At 46.4% G+C, this 20,926-nt stretch overlaps 1 protein-coding gene across 5 annotated transcripts in view; it reads left to right on the top strand.

The window, feature by feature from the left end:
- Window positions 1-20,539, top strand: part of NTRK1 (neurotrophic receptor tyrosine kinase 1) — a 133,944-nt gene extending 113,405 nt beyond the window's left edge. For all 5 annotated transcript variants that reach the window (XM_075330583.1, XM_075330582.1, XM_075330579.1 and 2 more), the window contains exons 13-17: window positions 886-1,016; window positions 3,547-3,719; window positions 10,906-11,146; window positions 15,126-15,284; window positions 17,165-20,539. In XM_075330583.1, coding sequence (XP_075186698.1) covers window positions 886-1,016; window positions 3,547-3,719; window positions 10,906-11,146; window positions 15,126-15,284; window positions 17,165-17,350 — 890 coding nt within the window. In that variant the 3' untranslated portion in view covers window positions 17,351-20,539. The remainder of the gene's footprint in view (window positions 1-885; window positions 1,017-3,546; window positions 3,720-10,905; window positions 11,147-15,125; window positions 15,285-17,164) is intronic.
- Window positions 20,540-20,926: the final 387 nt, after the last annotated feature.

Raw genomic sequence — 20,926 nt, 5'->3', positions numbered from 1 at the left:
GACATTTTGTGAGGATTGGGAGACTAGATCACAGATGTATGGAGGAGACAGGTTGCTGATGGCTTTGCATGTCATGGTTAGTGTTTTGAACTGTAGTCTTTGGGCAATGGGAAGCCAGTGGAGGGATTGTCAGAGAGGGGAAGTTGAGGACTAGCGGAAGGACAGGTAAATTAATTGGGCAGCAGAGTTTATGATAGATTGTAGAAGTGAGAGAGTGTTAGAAGGGAGACCACAGAGCGGTGGGTTACAGTAGTCGAGGCGGGAGATGATGAGGGCATGCACTAGTGTTTTTGGCGAATCTTTGTTAAGGAACGTCTGGATCGGGGAAATATTTTTGAGTTGGAGTCGGCAGGAGGTGAAGAGGGCTTGGATATGTGGCTTGAAGGAGAGCAGAGTCAAGGGTTACCTCGAGGCGGCGAGCACGCCGGACTGGGGAGAGTGAGCAGCCATTCACTATGATGGATAGGTCTGTTGGGGGGGTTAAGTGAGATGAGGGAAAGACAATGAATTCTGTTTTGTCCACATTGAGTTTTAGACATCGAGCGGAGAAAAAGGATGAAATAGCAGACACATTGCTCCCTCCATAGCCCTCAATATATATTGAACCCCCATAATCCTCCACATAGTATAATGCACTTCCATATATAATACACAGCCCATGGTCCTTTATGTAGTATAATGCACAGACCGTAGTCAACCATGTAGTATTATGGCCATCATGTACTCACTGATTAAAATAAATAAATAAATAAATTAAATAAATACTCACCTCTCCTCTTTCCCCTTGCTTCTCCGGTCTTGGCAGGAAGCATTCTGAAGCTGTGTCTAATGACACTGACATTTTAGGTGCAGGATGATGATGATGATGATGTCTTTATTTTCAAGGTGTTCAGCACATCAAGAGGAGAGACATTTTGCCCAAGTGGGAGCTTGGAGAAGGGGCCTTTGGGAAGGTGTATTTGGCTGAATGCTACAACCTGACCCCAGATGAAGAGAAGACTCTTGTAGCTGTAAAGGTAAGGTAGATACATTGGGTTGACCCTGTTGGATAAGTCATTGTCAATGAGCAGGCCTGCATATGGAGCTTCTGGGTGAATCACCACTTGCCCATAGTGACCTAAACAGGAACCTATGGGTATCTTAATAATTCCTTGGCACCAAAGGTTCTCTAGAACGAGGGTCAGTTTGGATTATTTCTAAACTCTAATAATTGTCTCATAATTGGGAATATGAAAATGGCCACCAATGTTTAGTGTCGCGGAGCGGTCGTCTTGGGCGAGGAATTGACTCCAGATGCCCCGGCATGTTACAAAAAGGACATGATCCTGGCTGGGGGTGTGGACTTATAAAGTTGGGCACTTACACTAGCGTAATCCACATGTTGTTGATGAATTTGGCTGGCCAGGTCTAGGTGACAACTCGTTTCCAAAAAGAGTCCACCAGTTCATTTTAAACAACAGAATATCACTCAATCACTCAATGATTATCTTCATTAACAACTTCATACACAAGGTAGCAGGCAAATATATTTCAGCATGTTTCAAGTCATAGTTTCATAGTTTTTAAGGTTGAAGGGAGACTCTAAGTCCATCTAGTTCAACCCGTAGCCTAACATGTTGATCCAGAGGAAGGCAAAAAAACCCCAATGTGTCAAATAAGCTCCAATGGGGAAAAAAATTCCTTCCTGACTCCACATCCGGCAATCAGACTAGTTCCCTGGATCAACACCCTGTCATAAAATCCAATATACATAACTGGTAATATTATATTTTTCAATTAATGCGATCAGGCTCTGCTAAAATTTTACTTGTGAATCCCTCAATACAACATCATACGGCAGAGAGCTCCATAGTCTCACTGCTCGTACAGTAAAGAGTCCTCATCTGTGATTATGATTAAACCTTCTTTCCTCAAGACGTAGCGGATGCCCCCGTGTTCCAGTCGCAGGCCTAGGTGTAAAGAGATCTTTGGAAAGGTCTCTGTACTGTCCCCTCATATATTTATACATTGTGATTAGATCCCCCCTAAGCCTTTGTTTTTCCTAACTAACTAACCCCAAGTTTAATAACCTGTCTTGGTATTGCAGCCCACCCATTCCTCTAATAATCTTGGTCGCTCTTCTATCTACCTGTAAGATTATGCCATTTATAACCTTCTATACTTTTGCTAACAAGAAATGCATCCATTCCTCTCTTAAATTCATTCAGTGACTTGGCCATCACCACTTCCTCAGGAAGAGAGTTCCAGAGCCTCACTGCTCTTACCGTGAAGAACCCTCTTCTATGCTGATGTAGGAATTTTCTTTCCTCCAATCGAAAAGAATGCCCCCTTGTTCTTGTCATAGTCCTTGGTACAAACAGATCATGGGAGAGATCTCTATATGGCCCTCTGATATATTTGTACATATTTATTAGGTCTCCCCTAAGTCTTCTCTTTTCTAGAGTAAATAGACCTAATTTTGATAACCTTTTCGTGTATTGTAATGCACCCATTCCATTTATTATTTTAGTAGCCCGCCTCTGAACCCTTTCAAGTTCAGTAAAGTCTATAGAGTGTATTCAGACACATTCTCAGTTCTTGCTGGGTTGTTTTTGATCTTACTGGTCCTGTGAGTCCCAGCACAACCCAACCTAACACGACGGTCCCTTTCCTCCACGTACAATCTCCTTGTAGAGGAGGGAGTTTTTGCCATTATGGCCAGAGTAGTGCCTTGTGCTCTCAGACTCTTCCGTATCCAAATGTCTTCTCCTCGTAGAGGGGGTAAGGGAGTAGTCAGTAGTGCCAGAAAAGAGCCTTGTGCTCTCAGACACTTGGGGAGACTTCGCCTGAGAAAGCCATCAACGCAAACATACCAGTCCATCTCCGCCTGTTACCTTTGAGGATTGGAGCCTTACTGCTAGACTCCCATTCTCCGGACCTTTGTGCCAGGGGGCTACTTCGCTAGAAGGCCAGTCTTTAGGCTTAGTGTTGTCACATGTTTCGTGTCTCGGTCAACACTTCAGGATCATGCTATCTCCAATTTGGTCTCCTTTCTCCTCTTCTCCTGCCACAAATCACCCACTATATGCCCCTTTGATGATCTACAGACTAGTAGTATGTTACTGTCACACACTGAGTCTTCACTAACTTTCTAGAAGGAACCATCTCTTTCCTTATAAACTAATGAACTAACCCCTCCCATTGTGGCCTAGTCCCAACAATTAATTATCTCTTACCCTATAATTTGGTAACTACATATAAAAATGTTGAACATTATACAGGAACACATTATAATGCATGACATTACCATCACAATTTGTGTCTCAATATATACAAAGAGGCAGGACACAATTCACATTACACTACAGGACAATACATAATGCGATTGGTGTCTTGAGGGACAGAAGTCTGACAGCAACAGTCTACCACCTTACACCAAGATGGGGCAACTTCTTAAAAAATAGACAAGGAGATCAAATTCCCTCCTCTTCTGTGCCTTTCCAAACCCACCTGTTATCTAAAAAACAATGTTCCTTACCAGTGTGGATATGTTCTCCTTCTCTACAGGCTCTTAAAGAAGCCACCGAGATGGCCCGCCAGGACTTCCAGCGAGAGGCCGAGCTTCTCACCGTCCTTCAACACGAACATATTGTGAAGTTTTATGGTGTCTGCACCGATGGGGAACCACTCATCATGGTGTTTGAGTACATGAAGCATGGAGACCTCAACCGCTTCCTCAGGTCAGTTGCCAAAGTAGACTTTTTGGCTTAGACAAGTGTCTCTTTTTACAGGATACTCTCAGCTAATAGGGAGGTGGGGGCTTTTTTTCTGAACTTTGGTCTATGACCATAGACCAAATCATGGGAACTTGGCCCATCCATGTAGATCTCAAGAATGGTCCATGAAGGAGAAGGACATATGTGTAGATGAGTAGGAAGGTTATGGATGGAATGGCCGGCTGAGGATTTTGGGTTGGAATTCATTAGGTAATATCGAGTACAAAGTTTTATTGTGATGGACCTCCATGGGAAGTAGGGGGTCTAGCTCCAAAGATTGATTGCTCAGGAGTTGACATTGAAGCTTAGCCATTCTGTTGGATCCTATCGGTTTTTGCTTACGTTCTCTATCAACATGTGATCGCTGAGGCTGCAGTAAGTAGGGAGAGACTAGCACAGAGCAGCTATGCTCAGTAAGGATTGAAGATATCAGTACTAGCCTAAACTTTTCTAAACCCCCCCCACCCCCCAAAAAAAAACATTGTCAACAGCCGCTCCTCTTAACTACCAAATATACATGGGTCCATTCTTAAGAGAGGGTACCTCTAGCTGTGTCTTATCTATTGTGAAAACAAAGGATTGGACTTGTTGGAATGCAGCATATGCCATCCTACTTCCCCCCCACCATCAGGAGAGTGTTGGGAGTTCTTCTAAAATTGACAGGTTTGGCTCACGTTGTAGGGATGAGTGGACCCGTGGAAGTTTGGGTTCTCTGAGTTAGGCCAGACTTTAGTTAAATATTCAGTTCAGTTCGGGACCCGGACTTGACCCCAGCCCTCGAACCCCATATAAGTCAATGGGGACCCGAACGTCTGTGCAGTAAAATGGCTTTAAAATGGTCGTAGTAAGAGCTACAGGGATGTAAAAAGGAGATGAGAGCAGAACAATTTCTCTGCAATAAATATGGATAGGGAATAAATAAAATGAAAAAAATATTGTGGGGTCCCCCCCCTATTTTTGATAACCAGTACAAGTAAAGCTGAAAGCTGTGAGTGGTAGCCCTCAGCTGTCTGAATTACTTTGGTTGGTTATCAAAAAGAGACGATCTCATGCCATTTTTTTTTTCTATTATTTTTTTAAATCATTTAAAAAATAGAGTGGAGTCCCCCCTATTTTTGATAACCAGCAGACAGCTGGGGACTGTTATTATCAGGACTGGAAGGCCCATAGTTATTTGGCCCTTCCCAGCCTAAAAATAGCAGCCTGCAGCAACTCCAGAAGTGGCACAACCACGATTGCTCTGGTGCAGTGGCATTCAGGATAATACATGTGGGGAATAAATGCCTTTCCATTACTAACCCCTGGGCTTGATGCCAAATCACAGCTGACAATAACCCCACAGGTATTACTCCAATTGCCAATTCACCAGGGCAATCGGGAAGAGCCAGGCAACATGTTAGAACTGGCTCATCTAATGGATGCTCCACTTCTGTGGGCATCTGTCTGTATAGTTTTCCTTGATGCCAGCTGACATTACACAGGTGACATCAACCCCCCAAAATATTACCCCAATTGCCACCACACAAGGGCAGTCAGGAAGAGCCAGATAAATTGCCAGAAATGTTGCATTAAATGTGATGCACCAATTTTGTAGAGGTGGCGGGCTGCTATTTTTAGGATGGGAAAGGCCAAATAACCATGAACTTTCTCTGCTTCATAATACCAGCCCCAAGCAGTTTGCTTTACATTGGCTGGGTATCAAAAATAGGGGGGACCCCACGCCGTTTTTTGAATTATTTCAATAATATAAAAAAAACTGCGTAGGGTCCTCCTTATTTTTGATAACCAGCCAAGGTAAAGCAGACAACTAAGGGCCGCAGCCTTCAACTGTCTGCTTTTTTTCCGCTGGTTATCAAAAATAGGCGTGACCCGAAACTTTACGATTCAAGTTCACTCATCCCCACACCTTTGTGTTTGGGTTTCAACTCAAGAAAGATTCCTCGAATTTGATTAATTGTTCTGCGGTTAATATTTTCAAATTAATTAAATTTTTTCTCTGACGCCTCATTGGGGGACACAGGACCATGGTGTTATGCTGCCTATCCATAGGAGGACACTAAGTAGATGCAAAAGCATAGCTCCTCCTCTGCAGTATACACTCCCTGGCCGAGCCAGGCAACCTCAGTTTTAGCTTAGTGTCTGTAGGAGGCACTTCCTTTCAAGGTTTGTTATTTTTTGAGGGCGACGGTTTCCTTTTGGGACCGATCTCCCACTACCATCAACGGGCGGGAACGTGGATTGTCGCCTCCACGTACCCCCTCCTCCGACGCTGGATCCTGGGCTGGACGACGGGTTCCACAGACACCGATTTTCCAAAGCCCAGGGTAGAGGCCTGTACCCCTATAGCCCAATTCCTCAGCCCCTCTTTGCAGGCTCTGAGTTGAATATGGCACCAATTCCTCAGCCCCTCTTTGCAGGCTCTAAGTTGAATATGGCACTGGTGTGACCGGACACAGCAAACTGACTGCTATTTTCACTGCCTCGACTGAAGCAGTGTTTTAAGGTGAGATCCCCCCTGACTGGTTTCCCAGACAAAGGGAGAAAAGACGCTGCAGGGAAGGCTCCCAGGACATTTACAGTATTTATTATGAGAAAGTCTCTTGCTGAGTGCAAGGAGGAGAGCCCCAAGGATCCTGCACACACAGTGTTAACTTTTCTCTAGCCTGCTGGCTGGAGGAGGGGGGAAGTCCCTCCTGTTTGCAGAAAGTCCTGCAGATAATTTCCCGGTGGCAGGGGGAGGTCCCAGGGCTCAGGGACTCACGCTGTTTATTTGCTCCTTTAAGAGGGCAAGGAAACCCCAAAAGGTTTTCGCTGATCACCCAGAGTTTCAGGATATCCTCACAAAGCAAAGGGAGAAGCCTGACAGGCGCTTCGGTAACCGAAAACTCATGGAGTCCTGGTACCCTTTTGCCTCACCTGCCCCTAAGGGCTGGGCCGATCCGCCCTCGGTCGACCCCCCGGTCTCCCACCTTACCACAAAGACGCTCCTGTCTTTACCCGATAGTTCCTCCATCAAGGACCCGACAGACAGACAGGTGGAGCACCTCGCCCGCTCTGCTTTTGAGGCTGCGGGTTCCTCCCTCTTGCCCTCCTTTGCCACTGTGTGGGCCGCAAAGGCGATCTCGTTCTGGGCAGAATCCCTTAACACTTCGCTTGAGGAATCCCAGTTCACTCATACCTTCACAGAGGTAACAGCTCAAATTGCCGCTGCGGCGGAGTACCTCATGCAGGCCTCTATGGACGCTGCTACTTGCGCAGCGTTTGCCGCCTCAAGCACCATAGCCATCTGTAGAGCTCTCTGGCTCCGACAATGGCGAGCGGACTCTGCCTCCAAGAAGTCTCTCACGGGCCTTCCCTTTTTTTCCAGACCGATTGTTTGGCGAACGTCTGGACAAGCTCATTTCTGACGCCACGGGAGGAAAGAGTACCTCCCTTCCCCAGCTGAAGTCCAGGAAGTCCTTCACCAGACGCCCACAGTCCTCGTTCTGCTCCTTTCGGAACTCATTTGGTTGGTCGACATCCCGTGCTGTCCCCGCCACCAGCCCCGGACTACGCAGGGACTGACCTTCTCAGCTCTCCCCGAAACCCACTTCGTCATGGCAGCCTAGACCGAAACAGTCCAGGACTAGGGAGACTCGGCCACGACGTTTTCCCCCCTCATGACTCCTTCGGCGCCCCGGAAGACACACTCCTTGTAGGAGGTCGACTGCGGCTCTTTCATCACATCTGGGCTGCCGCCTCAGACGACAAATGGGTGTGAGACCTTGTGTCTTCCGGTTACCACATAGAATTTCGGACCCGACCCCCGAGTCGGTTCTTTCTCTCAAACCCCCCAAAGACTCGAAAACGACACAAAGCTTTTTTCTCAGCAATCCACTCGCTCCAAACAGCAGGAGTGATAATACCTGTTCCAGACGACGAGAAGTTCGGGGGGTTTTATTCCAACCTCTTTGTGGTCCCCAAAAACGATGGGTCAGTTCGACCCATCCTGGACCTCAAACACCTAAACAAACATGTGCACGTACGGAGATTCAGAATGGAGTCCCTAAGGTGCATTATTATATCCATGGTCGAAGGGGAATTCCTCGCCTCCATAGACCTCAAGAACGCGTACCTGCACATACCCATTGCCCCAGATCACCAAAAGTTCCTCCGCTTCGCAATTCAGGACTCCCACTTTCAATTCGTAGCTCTACCCTTCGGCCTTGCCACCACACCAAGGGTCTTCACCAAAGTCATGGCGGCCGCCATGAGCGTCCTTCACGCCAGGGGAGTAGTCGTTCTCCCTTACTTGGACGACCTCCTTACCAAGGCCCCCTCCTTCCGCGACTGCTCAACCAGCGTACACATCACTGTGGACACCCTATCCCGCTTAGGGTGGCTAGTGAATCTGGACAAATCATCCCCGATCCCATCACGATCCATCACATTCCTGGGCATGTCCCTGGACATCCGTCGGGGCTTGATCCTTCTCCCTCAGGACAAGGCGATCGCTCTTCAACGAGCGGTACGCTGCCTTCTTCGTCCTCCGTTTCGCTCCATTCGATTCAGCATGAAAGTGCTCGGCAGGATGGTGGCAGCTATGGAAGCAGTACCCTTTGCTCAACTGCACCTCCGCCCACTGCAGCTAGCCCTTCTAGCGGCCTGGGACAAGAGCCCCTTCTCCCTGGACAGACATCTTCACCTGACGCCTTCAGTCAGGTACGCACTCCGCTGGTGGCTTCGGTCCTCATCCCTATCGAAGGGGAGATCTTTTCTCCCAGTGAACTGGCTGGTCCTGACCACGGACGCCAGCCTCCTAGGCGATCCAGGAAGTCTACCGCTTGCAACTCAAGCCCATTCCTAGTGGGCTGCGAGCAGTTGGCGCTTAGTGGGCCATTCGGCATCAGGCTTCAGTGGAACAGGTGTGTAAAGGCTGCTTTACACCAGACAATCTATCGTGCGATAGATCGTCGGGGGTCACGGTTTTTGTGACGCACATCCGGCATCGCTGGCGATGCCGGCCTGTGTGACACCTCCTAGCAACGCAGTATCACTCACAAATCGTGAGTCTTGTACTGGTCGCTAGGTTCCATAATATCGTTTAATTTAGTTGTTCATCGTTTCCGTGGTAGCACACGCCGCTCCGTGTGACACCACGGGCACGATGAACAGCAGCTCACCTGCGTCACGCGGCCGCCGCCGGCTATGTGAAGGAAGGAGGTGGGCGGGATGTTTACGTCCCGCTCATCTCCGCCCCTCCGCTTCCATTGGCCGGCGGCCGTGTGACGTCGCTGTGACGCCGAACGTCCCTCCCACTCCAGGAAGTGGACGTTCGCCGCCCACAGCGTAAGTACGTGTGACGGGGTTTACCGACTTTGTGCGACACGGGCAGCGATTTGCCCGTGACGCAAAAAGGACGGGGGCGGGTACGATCAATTGTGAAATTGCACAATCGGTCGTACCGTGTAAAGCAGCCTCAAGACTGTGACCTGGTCTAGCCTACATACGTTTTCAAAGCATTACAGAGTCCATACCTAGGTTTCAACTGAGGCAAATCTGGGTAGGAAAATTCTGCAAACGGCAGTAGAGCACCTCTCTCAGTAAGCGCTCCAGGCTGTCTGAGACTGGTTCCTAGTCCTTGGGTTGTGTTGTCTTCTTTTATGTTTCCCACCCATGGACTGCTTTAGGACGTCCCATGGTCCTGTGTCCCCCAATGAGGCGTCAGAGAAAAACGGATTTTTGTGTACTCACCGTAAAATCGGTTTCTCTTAGCCATCATTGGGGGACACAGCACCCACCCTGTTGCCCTGTTGGGCTTTGGCTCTCTCAGTACCTTATTTGGTTATGACTCCTCTTTTCTCATGTTCCTCTGTTGAGAAGTTTTTACTGTTTTTTTTTCTCCTACTGCTTGTGTACTAAAACTGAGGTTGCCTGGCCCGGCCAGGGGGTGTAGTATACTGCAGAGGAGGAGCTATGCTTTTGCATCTACTTAGTGTCCTCCTATGGATAGGCAGCATAACACCCATGGTCCTGTGTCCCCCAATGATGGCTAAGAGAAAACGATTTTACGGTGAGTACACAAAAATCCGTTTTTTTCAAACTCTTGTCCACACCTAAGAGAAATGACAAGCCTCGCTCCCTATTTCCATCTTTACAGCTTCTCTTCTGCCGACACTTCCCCCTCCTCACCCCCCATACTGGGGAGCTGCCATAATAACGGTGGATGCGCCTCTCTCCTCCTCCGCCTGCCATCTCTCCAGCTAATGCACTCCTCTCTGCAATATTGATTAGATTATCTGTCTGAGAGGCTCAAATAGAAGAAAATTGCCCATCAGTTGAAATAAACAGAGACTTTTTGATTGGTCCCGTAGGTATTAGACATAGACGATGGGCTGCCAGTGGCATCGCGCAGTGTCCGGGTACTGATGGGGAGATCGCAGAGACACTGTGTTTTATGGTTATTGTTACACTGGGACTGAGAAATGTATCTTGTCGGGGGTTGGCTGCTCACTAATCGCGGCTCTCTGCTACATGAAGTATTTCTAATATGGGCAGGAACTTGGTTTCCCCCATACCTGATGCATCTATGGTTGTAAAATGGTCTCTGTTTGCTGTTGGGGGTTTGGAACAATTGCATCCGATCGGGGCAGGTTATAAAGAGCGAGGGTCTATTTTGTATGTTCATGCTAAGAGCGCTGCGCTTGTGCAACTACATCCACATCCCTTGTTCTCGAATGGTGGGACCCTATCTGTTTTGCATGTGCACTACTGATCCTTTCACAGTCTACGGAACGGATGGATAGCTTAGCACCATGCTCAAAAATCTCTAGAACTCCCATAGCCTTTGAGGGATACACATAGCAACCACTGTGCTAAAATGGGTAATTTTCCCATGATCACTGGGGATCCCAGAGATCAGAAACATATCACTTCTTGTGGATAGTTGTTAAGTTTGAATCATGGGCAAACCCCTTTAAAGATAACCCTTATTTTTGGGGATTGGCCAACTTAAGGCAAGCTACTTTTAAGGATTGGTTCCTTCCCGACTTGGAACTGGTTGATAGGAGTCCATAGACCATCAGATCTTTGGACCTCACAATAGATCCATCTCCTGAAGATGATATCTTCTGATGGTCTACAAGATGTGTCTTCTTTATCTATTACACAGGTCCCATGGACCAGATGCCAAGATTCTGGATAACGGCAATGGACAACCGTATGGACAGCTCAACCTGACCCAGATGTTACAAATCGCCTCCCAGATCGCCTCAGGCATGGTTTACCTGGCATCTCTACACTTCGTCCATCGGGATCTTGCCACCAGGAACTGCCTCGTTGGGAACAATCTAATCGTCAAGATCGGTGACTTTGGCATGTCCCGAGATATCTACAGCACCGACTACTACCGGGTATGTACATTAGAAGGTCCATAAATGGCCAGGTTTTCGCATGGTACGTGGGGTTGGTCTTCCACCCTTGTGGTGGTTGTTGGGTTGACAGTCTACGTCCATTCACCTCTACGTGGACTCATATCGATGGCCAAGTTTGGGACCTTTGTATAGATCCTTATAAAAAAAATAGGCATCAAAAAGGATGGAGGGGTATGAACTGTCCCATAGCCAAAACTTAACCCCATAAAACCATGGAGGAAGCCGAAGAGAGGTTGCCATACTTGAGAGCATTTGTCGTCTCCATATAACAAGGGGTGGAGCAACTTACTCCCTTTGAAAACCCTCCTTAATGAGCAGCTATTGACTTCTTTAGTCGTTACTGCCCACGTGAAAAGATCCAATAGCAGGGCAATAACTTTCCAGTCCAATCAACCGCCATCCAACTCTCGACCATCAATATTCTAAACCAGAAACCCCTATAAATACATTAGTTAAGATTAAGCTCAATGCCAAGCAGCAGCTGCGAAAGCAAAAATATAAATCTGATACATATTCAATATTTCCCCTTAAGAAATCCTTCGTATTAAATAGGAGGAACGGTTTTGGCTTTCACAGGAGAGCGAGGAGAGTGTTCAAAAGTGAACAGGGATTTGAGAACAAAAGGGTTAAAAGAGCTCAGCTTGGAAAAAAAAAAACTTTACATATGATCTATATAGGATAGGGTCAATATGGATTCCAAATAGTGACATATATATGAGAAGAATAGTTGATCCTTTTTTATCAATACAGGAAAGGATTCTTTACAGTAAAAGCGTTAAAAAGTTAAACCCTCAACCCCAGGATGTAGTCACTGCGCAAAAATCCACTTATCTCCAGAGCCACTTAATGCGAGAATGCAGCACTAAATCCCTCCCCACCTGCATTAGCCAGAGGTTGCTGTAAATCTCCCCTAAAGCTGGAAAAGCCCTATCGAATTAGGATTTCTGCTGGATGGTAATCCTAATAAAAAGCCGATGCATTTGTAAGTAAGAGATACGATGGAGCGTTTAGCTGCCATGCGATGCTAATGGCACCGGTCCAGATGGAGACTTTATAGCCCATGTGAACCGTGAGCACCTGCCAAGTCCTCGGAGCAGTCAGGAGATCCCATCCATCTTCATATCGTTCAAGGGCTCTAGCGGGATTTGAACTTGTGACATCCTGGATTGCCCGAGCCTCCTTCTTTCCCTTTTAGTGCTCTGAAGTTGTCTCTTTGTCAGTCTCGTATTCATATTTAATGCCGGGCTATGATGGGAATATAAGAAAATCACTTAGTGCATGGAAAAATCCAAGAATGGAGGGGAAAACTGAGGGGGAGTTAAAGACGGAGGGTCTGGGACATCATTTTAGCTTCTTAATAGGATCAATAGTAGTGCCTGTAATTGTAGTAATAGCTACATCCAATAGGTGTCGCTAGAGAGAGGGCTCTTTCTTTTTGAAGAGAACTAATTAACATAAGTTTTCCCAGGGAGCATTGAGACCCCCTACACCAAGAAGAAACATGACCCTCCTAGACTGAAGGAAGCATCTTCTGCCCTCACCAGCAAAACTGTAGAGTACAGGGTAGTTGGCGACTCCGACAACAGAGAAGATTTGTTGGTGTAGCAGAGGGGTTGGGCAAATCAGCAGACTTAAGGGGGTTTTACACACTGCGACATCACTAGCGATTTCTAGCGATGTCATGCGTGATAGCACCTGCCCCCGTCGTACGTGCGACATTTGGTGCACACTGCCGTAGCGAACATTATCGCTATGGCAGCGTCACACACACACACCTTGTCAGCGATGTCGCTGCGACCGCCGAACAATCCCTCCCTCAAGGGGGAGGTGCGTTCGGCATCATAGCGACGTCACTGAGGCATCACTAAGCAGCCGTCCAATAGAAGCGGAGGGGCGGAGATGAGCGGGACGTAACATCCCGCCCACCTCCTTCCTTCCACATAGCTGGTGGACGCAGGTAAGGAGATGTTCCTCGTTCCTGCGGTGTCACACATAGCGATATCTGCAGCAGCTCCGATATTAAGGAAGGGAGCGACGTGTCAACAATCACCGTTTTTAAACGATTTTTCGGTCATTGATCGTCGCTCATTGGTGTCACACGCTGCAATGTCACTGCCGGCGCCGGATGTGCGTCACTAACGACGTGACCCCGACGATATATCGTTAGCGATGTCACAGTGTGTAAAGCACCCTTTACTGTAGTGAAGTAGCAAATCATGACAATGTAGCAGTGTTGAGTATGTCACTGATACACTGACTCTATTCTGCTACATTGTGGGACTCTGCTACATTACTTGAGCCAATTTTCTGCCTCAATTCTGCTACGTGAGCCACTTTATTGATGTAGCAGAGCCCAGCAACGTAGCAGGGTTGAGTATATCGTGATGTGTTGCTGGACTGTAACATACTCAACTCTGGCATTGCTGGACTCTTCTGCATTACTTAACCCACTTGTCTGGCTCAATTCTGCTACGGTGCTGGATGCTGCTACATCAGTCAAGTGACTCAAGTAATTTAGCAGAGACCAGCAGTGTAGCAGGGTTGAGTATGTCAGGTGATGTATTGCTGGACTTTTCTAAATAAGTTTTTTATGTGACAGCTACGTGCAACTGTGAACGAGCAAAAATACTCACCTTATCGTTGCTCGTTGACACGTCGCTCATTTTCTAAAAATCGAACGTCCTTCTGTGCTCCGGTTGTTCATCGTTCCCAAGGTAGCACACGTCGCTCCGTGTGACACCCGGGAACGATAAATTACAGGTTACCTGCGTCCCGCCGGCAATGCGGAAGAAGGTGGGCGGGATGTTTACGTCCCGCTCATCTCCGCCCCCCCACTTCTATTGGCCGGCCGCTGTGTGACGTCGCTGTGACGCCAAACGTCCGTCCCCCTTCAGGAAGAGGATGTTTGCCGCTCACAGCGAGGTCATTTAGAAGGTAAGTACGTGTGACAGGGGTTTACGACTTTGTGCGACACGGGCAACAAATTGCCCGTGCCGCACAAACGATGGGGGCGGGTGCGATCGCACGACATATCGACATATGTAAAGCAGCCTTTACTCAACTCTGCTACAGGAGCCAGTCTCTGAAAGAAGCTGCGGGGTCGTGACTATTGCATCTGTGGTGTTTAGCTGCATTGGAGGAGCTTGGAGTGTTTTCCTTTTTGTGTTTATTTTCACTCTGTCTTCCTACACTTGAGTTGTATTATTACAGTGTTGAGACTAGTGCTCTCGCCGGCCTTCTCACTAGCCATAGTAAGTTCAGGGCATTTGAGGGCCTAGGCACGTGACGTTGACGGGGTGAAGGACCCGTATAGGAACGTTAGGGAGCTTAGGGTACAAACTCAGGTGAGTTGCAGGATGTGTCCCCTCCCCCTCTCCCTATCTCCAGGGCCTTCCTTTTATACCATTCCTGTTCGTTGTTACTCTTGTGATACGCTGCACGCCTAGCGTCTGTACGCTCTGGCATGACAAGTAATTGTGTTAAGTATGTTAGGTGGCTCAAGTAATGTAGCAAAGCCTGCAAAAGTAGTAGTATTGAGTAGGTCAGGTGGCTCAAGTAATGTAGCAGAGGCCAGTAAAGTAGCAGTGTTGAATTGATCAGGTGACTTAAGTAATGTATTAGAGGCCACAGTTAGTACTAATGAGCATGCAAACTACCCGAAAACTCAAGCAACATGCCAACACCTGAGCCGGCCGATCGGGCTTGAGAGGTGACCTCAGAGGTGAGCGCCTGGTTAGTTTGCACAGGAGCAGAGAAAGATGGTGTAAAAATATGGAGAGCCCAGCCAGTAGCCAAGACAGGTGAATAAATTCATGGATGGACCCTGCCCACCAGCCCCAGAACTCTGCACTTCAGTCCTTTCGCAACCATCTCCTTGACATCCAGAGCATGAAAACTCGTCCTGCTGATTCCTGGGTGCAAGCTGATAATGAGGGGGGTCTATTCTTGATATTTACAGGTCGGGGGTCGAACTATGCTGCCAATCCGCTGGATGCCCCCCGAGAGCATCTTGTACCGTAAATTCACCACAGACAGCGACATATGGAGCTTCGGCGTGGTCCTGTGGGAGATCTTCACCTACGGGAAGCAGCCGTGGTACCAGCTCTCCAACACAGAGGTAAAGTACAAAGTATCTTGGGGTTCAATGCTCATGCAGTTAAAAAAGAAAAAGCAAGAAATGTCTATCACACGATGACCAGATGTGATAACCTGGGTGACATCTGGGCACTGGAAGGCAATCGTCTTGGCCGGTGAGGTTCCTACCGGCCGATGCCAAGAAAGCTTTCTCCATAAGTAAATTAATATCAAGAAAGAAGGATCTGATTTTAATTTTTTCCAGTGCTCGATGGGATAATTTGATTGTGCTGCCCTGCGGGTCCTGTAAGTGACCTCGTCAGGAACCGGAGAAGGTAATGAACTCAGGAGACACCGGATAAGTGGCTCTTACTACATCAGGAGGGATTAGGTTACCGGGGCCCGAGGCGTCCGGCACAGGGGGGGAACATTTACAAACACAACATTATTTATCCTGACGGCTAATTATGTTTCCAGGGAATCGGGATTGTTACCTTACAGCAAGTGGAAGCCGCAGCCCCATTATATGGACACACGGCGTCTACAAAAATAGTGAAGGGTGAGATGTAGAGGGATGGAGACATAAAGAGATGGGAAGATAAAGAGATGGGGAGATAGAGAAATGAAGAGATAGAGCTGGAGGGAGACAAAGAGAGAGAGATGTAAAAGTGGAGCGAGAGAGATGGGGAGAAAAATGGAGAGAGAAAGACAGAGGGAGAAGAAGAGGGTGAGAGATAAAGAGAGAGATAGGTGAAAAAGAGGGGGAAAGGGAGAGATGGAGACATAGAGAGATGGACAGAGAAGGATAGAGCTAGATAGATAGAGAGAGGGAAGAGAGAGAAAAAGATAGAGGGAAATCGATAGAGTGGAACCGTAGCTCCCCAGCTGGGGTCATGTAGAATAACTCTCCTGGTGACAGAAGCAAGGCCCTTTTATACCACTCAGTTCTCTTACAGGATTGGTGGAGATGGCTAGTCTATCCTTGGTAGCTAGTTCGATCCAATTGCATACTTTTCATCTGAACCATGTAATCGGAAGGGCTGAGGCAATCTACATTACAGGCAATAGAGCTCCGATCAGTCTCACATGAGACAATGGCTAACTTCTCTTGGTTTCACAAACAAAGGAACCATATGTCTGGCCTAATAAAGAACAGATGACCTCCAACACAAAAGGCCAAACCCTGAGTCATCACAAGATAGACAGAGAGATATAAAGGTAAAGAGAGACACACACACAGAGCAAGAGAGAGATGAAGAGATGGAAAGAAACCGATAGATAAATGGAAAATGAGAGATGGAGATAGATGGAGCGAGAGATAGAGAGAGAAAGAGAGGGAGAGATAGAGAGAGATGGAGAGACAGATAAAGAGGGATATAGAGAGATGGGGATAAAGAGGGAGATGGAGAGATGGAAAGATAGATACAGTAGGTTGGTCTTTCACAGTAGAAAGACCCATGTGGATTGCTTACGTAAAGTATATCACATTGGTTTTTATTACATCAATATGAAGTAGAGAGATAGATAGACCTTCCTGCCCTTTCCCGGTATAATATGTTCAGTGTTGGCCCAGCTTGCTTGTGTATAGGAGGAGTAGGACACCTCCACCCTGCTGGGCTGATGCTGGTCAGACTCTCACTATAATCTCATGCTCATGAACTGTATGACCTCTTCTATTCTCTCAGTGGAGCTCATCTTGCCAGCACTGATTATTTTGGACATACCTGGTCCACTGATGTCACCATTTATGTTCCATAAAGTGTAGTAGTGAAGGTTCCTCCAGAGAAATTTCCCCACGTTACTCGTAGACATTCTTCTGACCTCCACTAGACGGTAGTGAAATTAGGACTAAATTATAAGTAACCTGGTTTACTATGTCTTGTGTTTATTCCACGTCAGCTCATCCAACTTCTTCCACCCTAGGCCATTGAATGCATTACCCAAGGACGAGAGCTTGAAAGACCTAGAACCTGCCCCACTGAGGTCTACACCATCATGCAAGGCTGTTGGCAGAGAGAACCTCAGCAGAGGCTCAACATTAAGGAGATCCACCGCAAGCTCCAAGCTCTTGTCAAGGCCCCACCTGTATATTTAGACATTCTCCAGTGAAATGTGCCACTGAGCATGGAAACTAAAAACCAAACATGAAAGCATTAATATCTCCTACAAGACCATCACTCTGGTATACACCACTGAAGAAGCTCTGCTAATGCTTAACCCAGACCTCAGACTCAGAGAAGGTGTCCATCGAATCTTCTAAACTATGGTGGAGTGATATCATAAACTTCAAAGCCAAGAGAGCTTCTAGTAGAAGCCGATCATGGAAGGTCTGGTATGCACAATTGTGGGCGCCATAAAGATTGTGACAGCACAATGAAGACCAGACCCCAATGTCTGCTGGTCATCTAGAGTGGGAGAAGATCTGATGAGACCTCTGACAATGCAATGACCTGTTTCTGAAAGACATTCCAAGCCCAACCAAATACATTTCTTAGAATGTCACCTATCTTCTGCTGTACCACCACCCCAACCTCCTGCCCTGATCTGTGATGTAAAGACTTGTTGGATTAGACGATCCACCATACCATTACTCTCAAGATGAATGTTGTGATCAGGTGGACACTTCTCAGACTCTGTATGACTTGATTCTATATCTTTTTCATCCATTAAGGCTTACTTGAATACAGCTTCCTCCAACCCTGAGACAATGGACCGCATCACATATTTGTTCATTTATTAGACGCCTATACTCTGTAATGCAGAAGGTTCCTTACATAGATATACTGACTCTGACTTACACGTCGCTGCTGTATATACATATTTGTTTCAGTTGTATTCGAAGGCTGCATCTTATAATTTACCGAAATGTCCTAAAGTCAAGCTCAACCGTGATTAGTGAGAATGTATGTTGTACATATACTGAATTACTAATCTTGTATACTCCAGAGCTGCGCTCACTATTCTGCTGGTGCAGTCACTGTGTACATACATTACATTACTGATCCTGAGTTACCTCTTGTATTATACTCCAGAGCTGCACTCACTATTCTACTGCAGCAGTCACTGTGTACATACATTACATAACTTATCATGTACTAATCCTGTACACAGTGACTGCACCACAGAATAGTGAGTGCAGCTCTGGGGTATAATATAGGATGTAACCCAGGATCAGTACAGGATCAGTAATGTAATGTATGTACACAGTGACTGCACCAACAGAATAGTGAGTGCAGCTCTGGAGTATAATACATGATGTAATTCAGGATCAGTAATGTACTGTTTGTACACAGTGACTGCACCAGCAGAATAGTGAGTGCAGCTCTGGAGTATAATACATGATGTAATTCAGGATCAGTAATGTAATGTATGTACACAGTGACTGCGCCAGCAGAATAGCGATTGTAGCTCTGGAGTATAATACATGGTGTAATTCAGGATCAGTAATGTAATGCATGTACACAGTGACTGCACCAGCAGAATAGTGAGTGCAGCTCTGGAGTATAATAGAGGAGGTAACTCGGGATCAGTAATGTAATGTATGTACACAGTGACTGCACCAGCAGAATAGTGAGTGCAGCTCTGGGGTATAATACAGGAGGTAACTCAGGATCAGTAATGTAATGTATGTACACAGTGACTGCACCAGCAGAATAGTGAGTGCAACTCTGGAGTATAATACAGGAGGTAACACAGGATCAGTAATGTAATGTATGTACACAGTGACTGCACCAGCAGAATAGTGAGTGCAGCTCTGGAGTATAATACAGGAGGTAACTCAGGATCAGTAATGTATGTACACAGTGACTGCACCAGCAGAATAGTGAGTGCAGCTCTGGAGTATAATACATGAGGTAACTCAGGATCAGTAATGTAATGTATGTACACAGTGACTGCACCAGCAGAATAGTGAGTGCAGCTCTGGAGTATAATACAGGAGGTAACTCAGGATCAGTAATGTAATGTATGTACACAGTGACTGCACCAGCAGAATAGTGAGTGCAGCTATGGAGTATGATGTGAGCTAGAGCACAACAACAGTTATTTCAGCAGTAGAAACACTTTCTCGTTGGCTATTTTGACCAATGCTCCTATGAAACTCAAATCCATATACAAATCCACAATCTGCAATGACAATATAGAAGATGAGCTTCTGTGTGGTCCGTTTTGGTTGGTCCATCTTCTTAGAGTGATGGATCCATAAAACCATAATGATTGTAGAATTTCCTCTGTAGACTTCAGGTCTATGACTTTTACTGTCGGGGTGGAAAACCTGCCCTAAAATACCTGGCATGGAGGAGAGCCCAATAATCCAAAACAAGCCCCAACCAATGAATGGCTTTGCCTGTCCTCACACCAAACATGAGACTCCAGAGGTGGGAAGCAATCAGAAGAAAGGGTCCTCAAACCAAAACTGTTACACCCAATCCCTGGTCTACCACCATACAACAGCCCATGTAGGGGACCTTCTCGAAACAAATGTATCTCCTGTTGCTTTGGATCCTTAATATTTTCCTGCTAAGTGATGGAAAATCTAGGAGTTTGGGAATATTTTATGGAACATTCTGTATCCTCCTGACTTAGGTCACGTGTTGGGACTAGCGTGGAGATCTACATGAAGAGCATTGATAGGTTCCTTGTGCCAAAATCATCCATTACTTGACATGTCCCTCATCGTCTCCACTTTCTTGTGCTTGGATGCATCATATACCATTAGATTGTAAGCTCTTAGGACAAGAAACCCAGATGAGTCATGATCTCCGCTTCTTCCTATATATATATATATGGTCATGATATTAATGCGTTGCATGTAAGGAAGTGTAATAATGTGAGGAAGGGGAGTGGACAAGCTATGGTGTCAGCAGCACAGAGTATTTAAAGGGCATGTTCACACGTGTTGCATTTGCTTAACAGTGATGTCAGATGTGATGCTCATGTGAAAAGACCCTAAAGCGCCTCTGTCTATATACCCATGTAGGTTACTATCTTAGCGCAGCTGTTTGTTCTCCAGAGCTGAACTCCACCTCTTATAAACAGAGGTTGCTACAATTTGGAAGCTATGGAGATCTGTGTATAATCTCATATCTCCATATCTGATACTTCCAAATTCAGAGAGGGTTTCTGGGCTGGAGATTTGGGCATCGAGGTTTAATTAAATTAGCAAGTTTCTGGAGATACCTGCTTCTTCGTCAGACGCCATAACTAATGCGTCACAATTATTGTACAGGATGTCACAGTTACGGGGATACCGTGTATGTACATATTTACTGTGATATGGCGCTATTTAATAAAGTTCATTAGAAAAAAAAATTCTTGCAACGTCTTCAAACTGTACCTTCTGTGTATATACGATGTCTATACAGATGTAAATCATTCTCCACCAGAGGCAAATATATATAAGGCACTGAGGTGGACTGTGGGGTCCCAGTTGGACCCATTCTTTCTGTTACTGGGTCACGAGAACCTATGTAGGACTAATCTCCCCTCCAATCCTACGGCAGGTAAGGAATTAGTCCAGGGGTCATAGGAGATTGGCTTATAGAGCAGATATAGGAACCATAATGGGAATCCACATTACCCCACTGAGCAGAGGTCAGTAGAGGTCACTAGAGATATTGGACCTTCTGTCCTAGATTGCACATTAAGGCATCATAATTAAGAAGACCAATTTTGCTCCTTGATATA

This window comes from Anomaloglossus baeobatrachus, chromosome 12 (genome assembly GCF_048569485.1).
Source record: "Anomaloglossus baeobatrachus isolate aAnoBae1 chromosome 12, aAnoBae1.hap1, whole genome shotgun sequence".
Lineage (NCBI taxonomy): Eukaryota > Metazoa > Chordata > Amphibia > Anura > Aromobatidae > Anomaloglossus > Anomaloglossus baeobatrachus.
The sequence above is the reverse complement of the archived record's forward strand: the minus strand, read 5'-3'. Positions and strand labels throughout refer to the sequence as shown.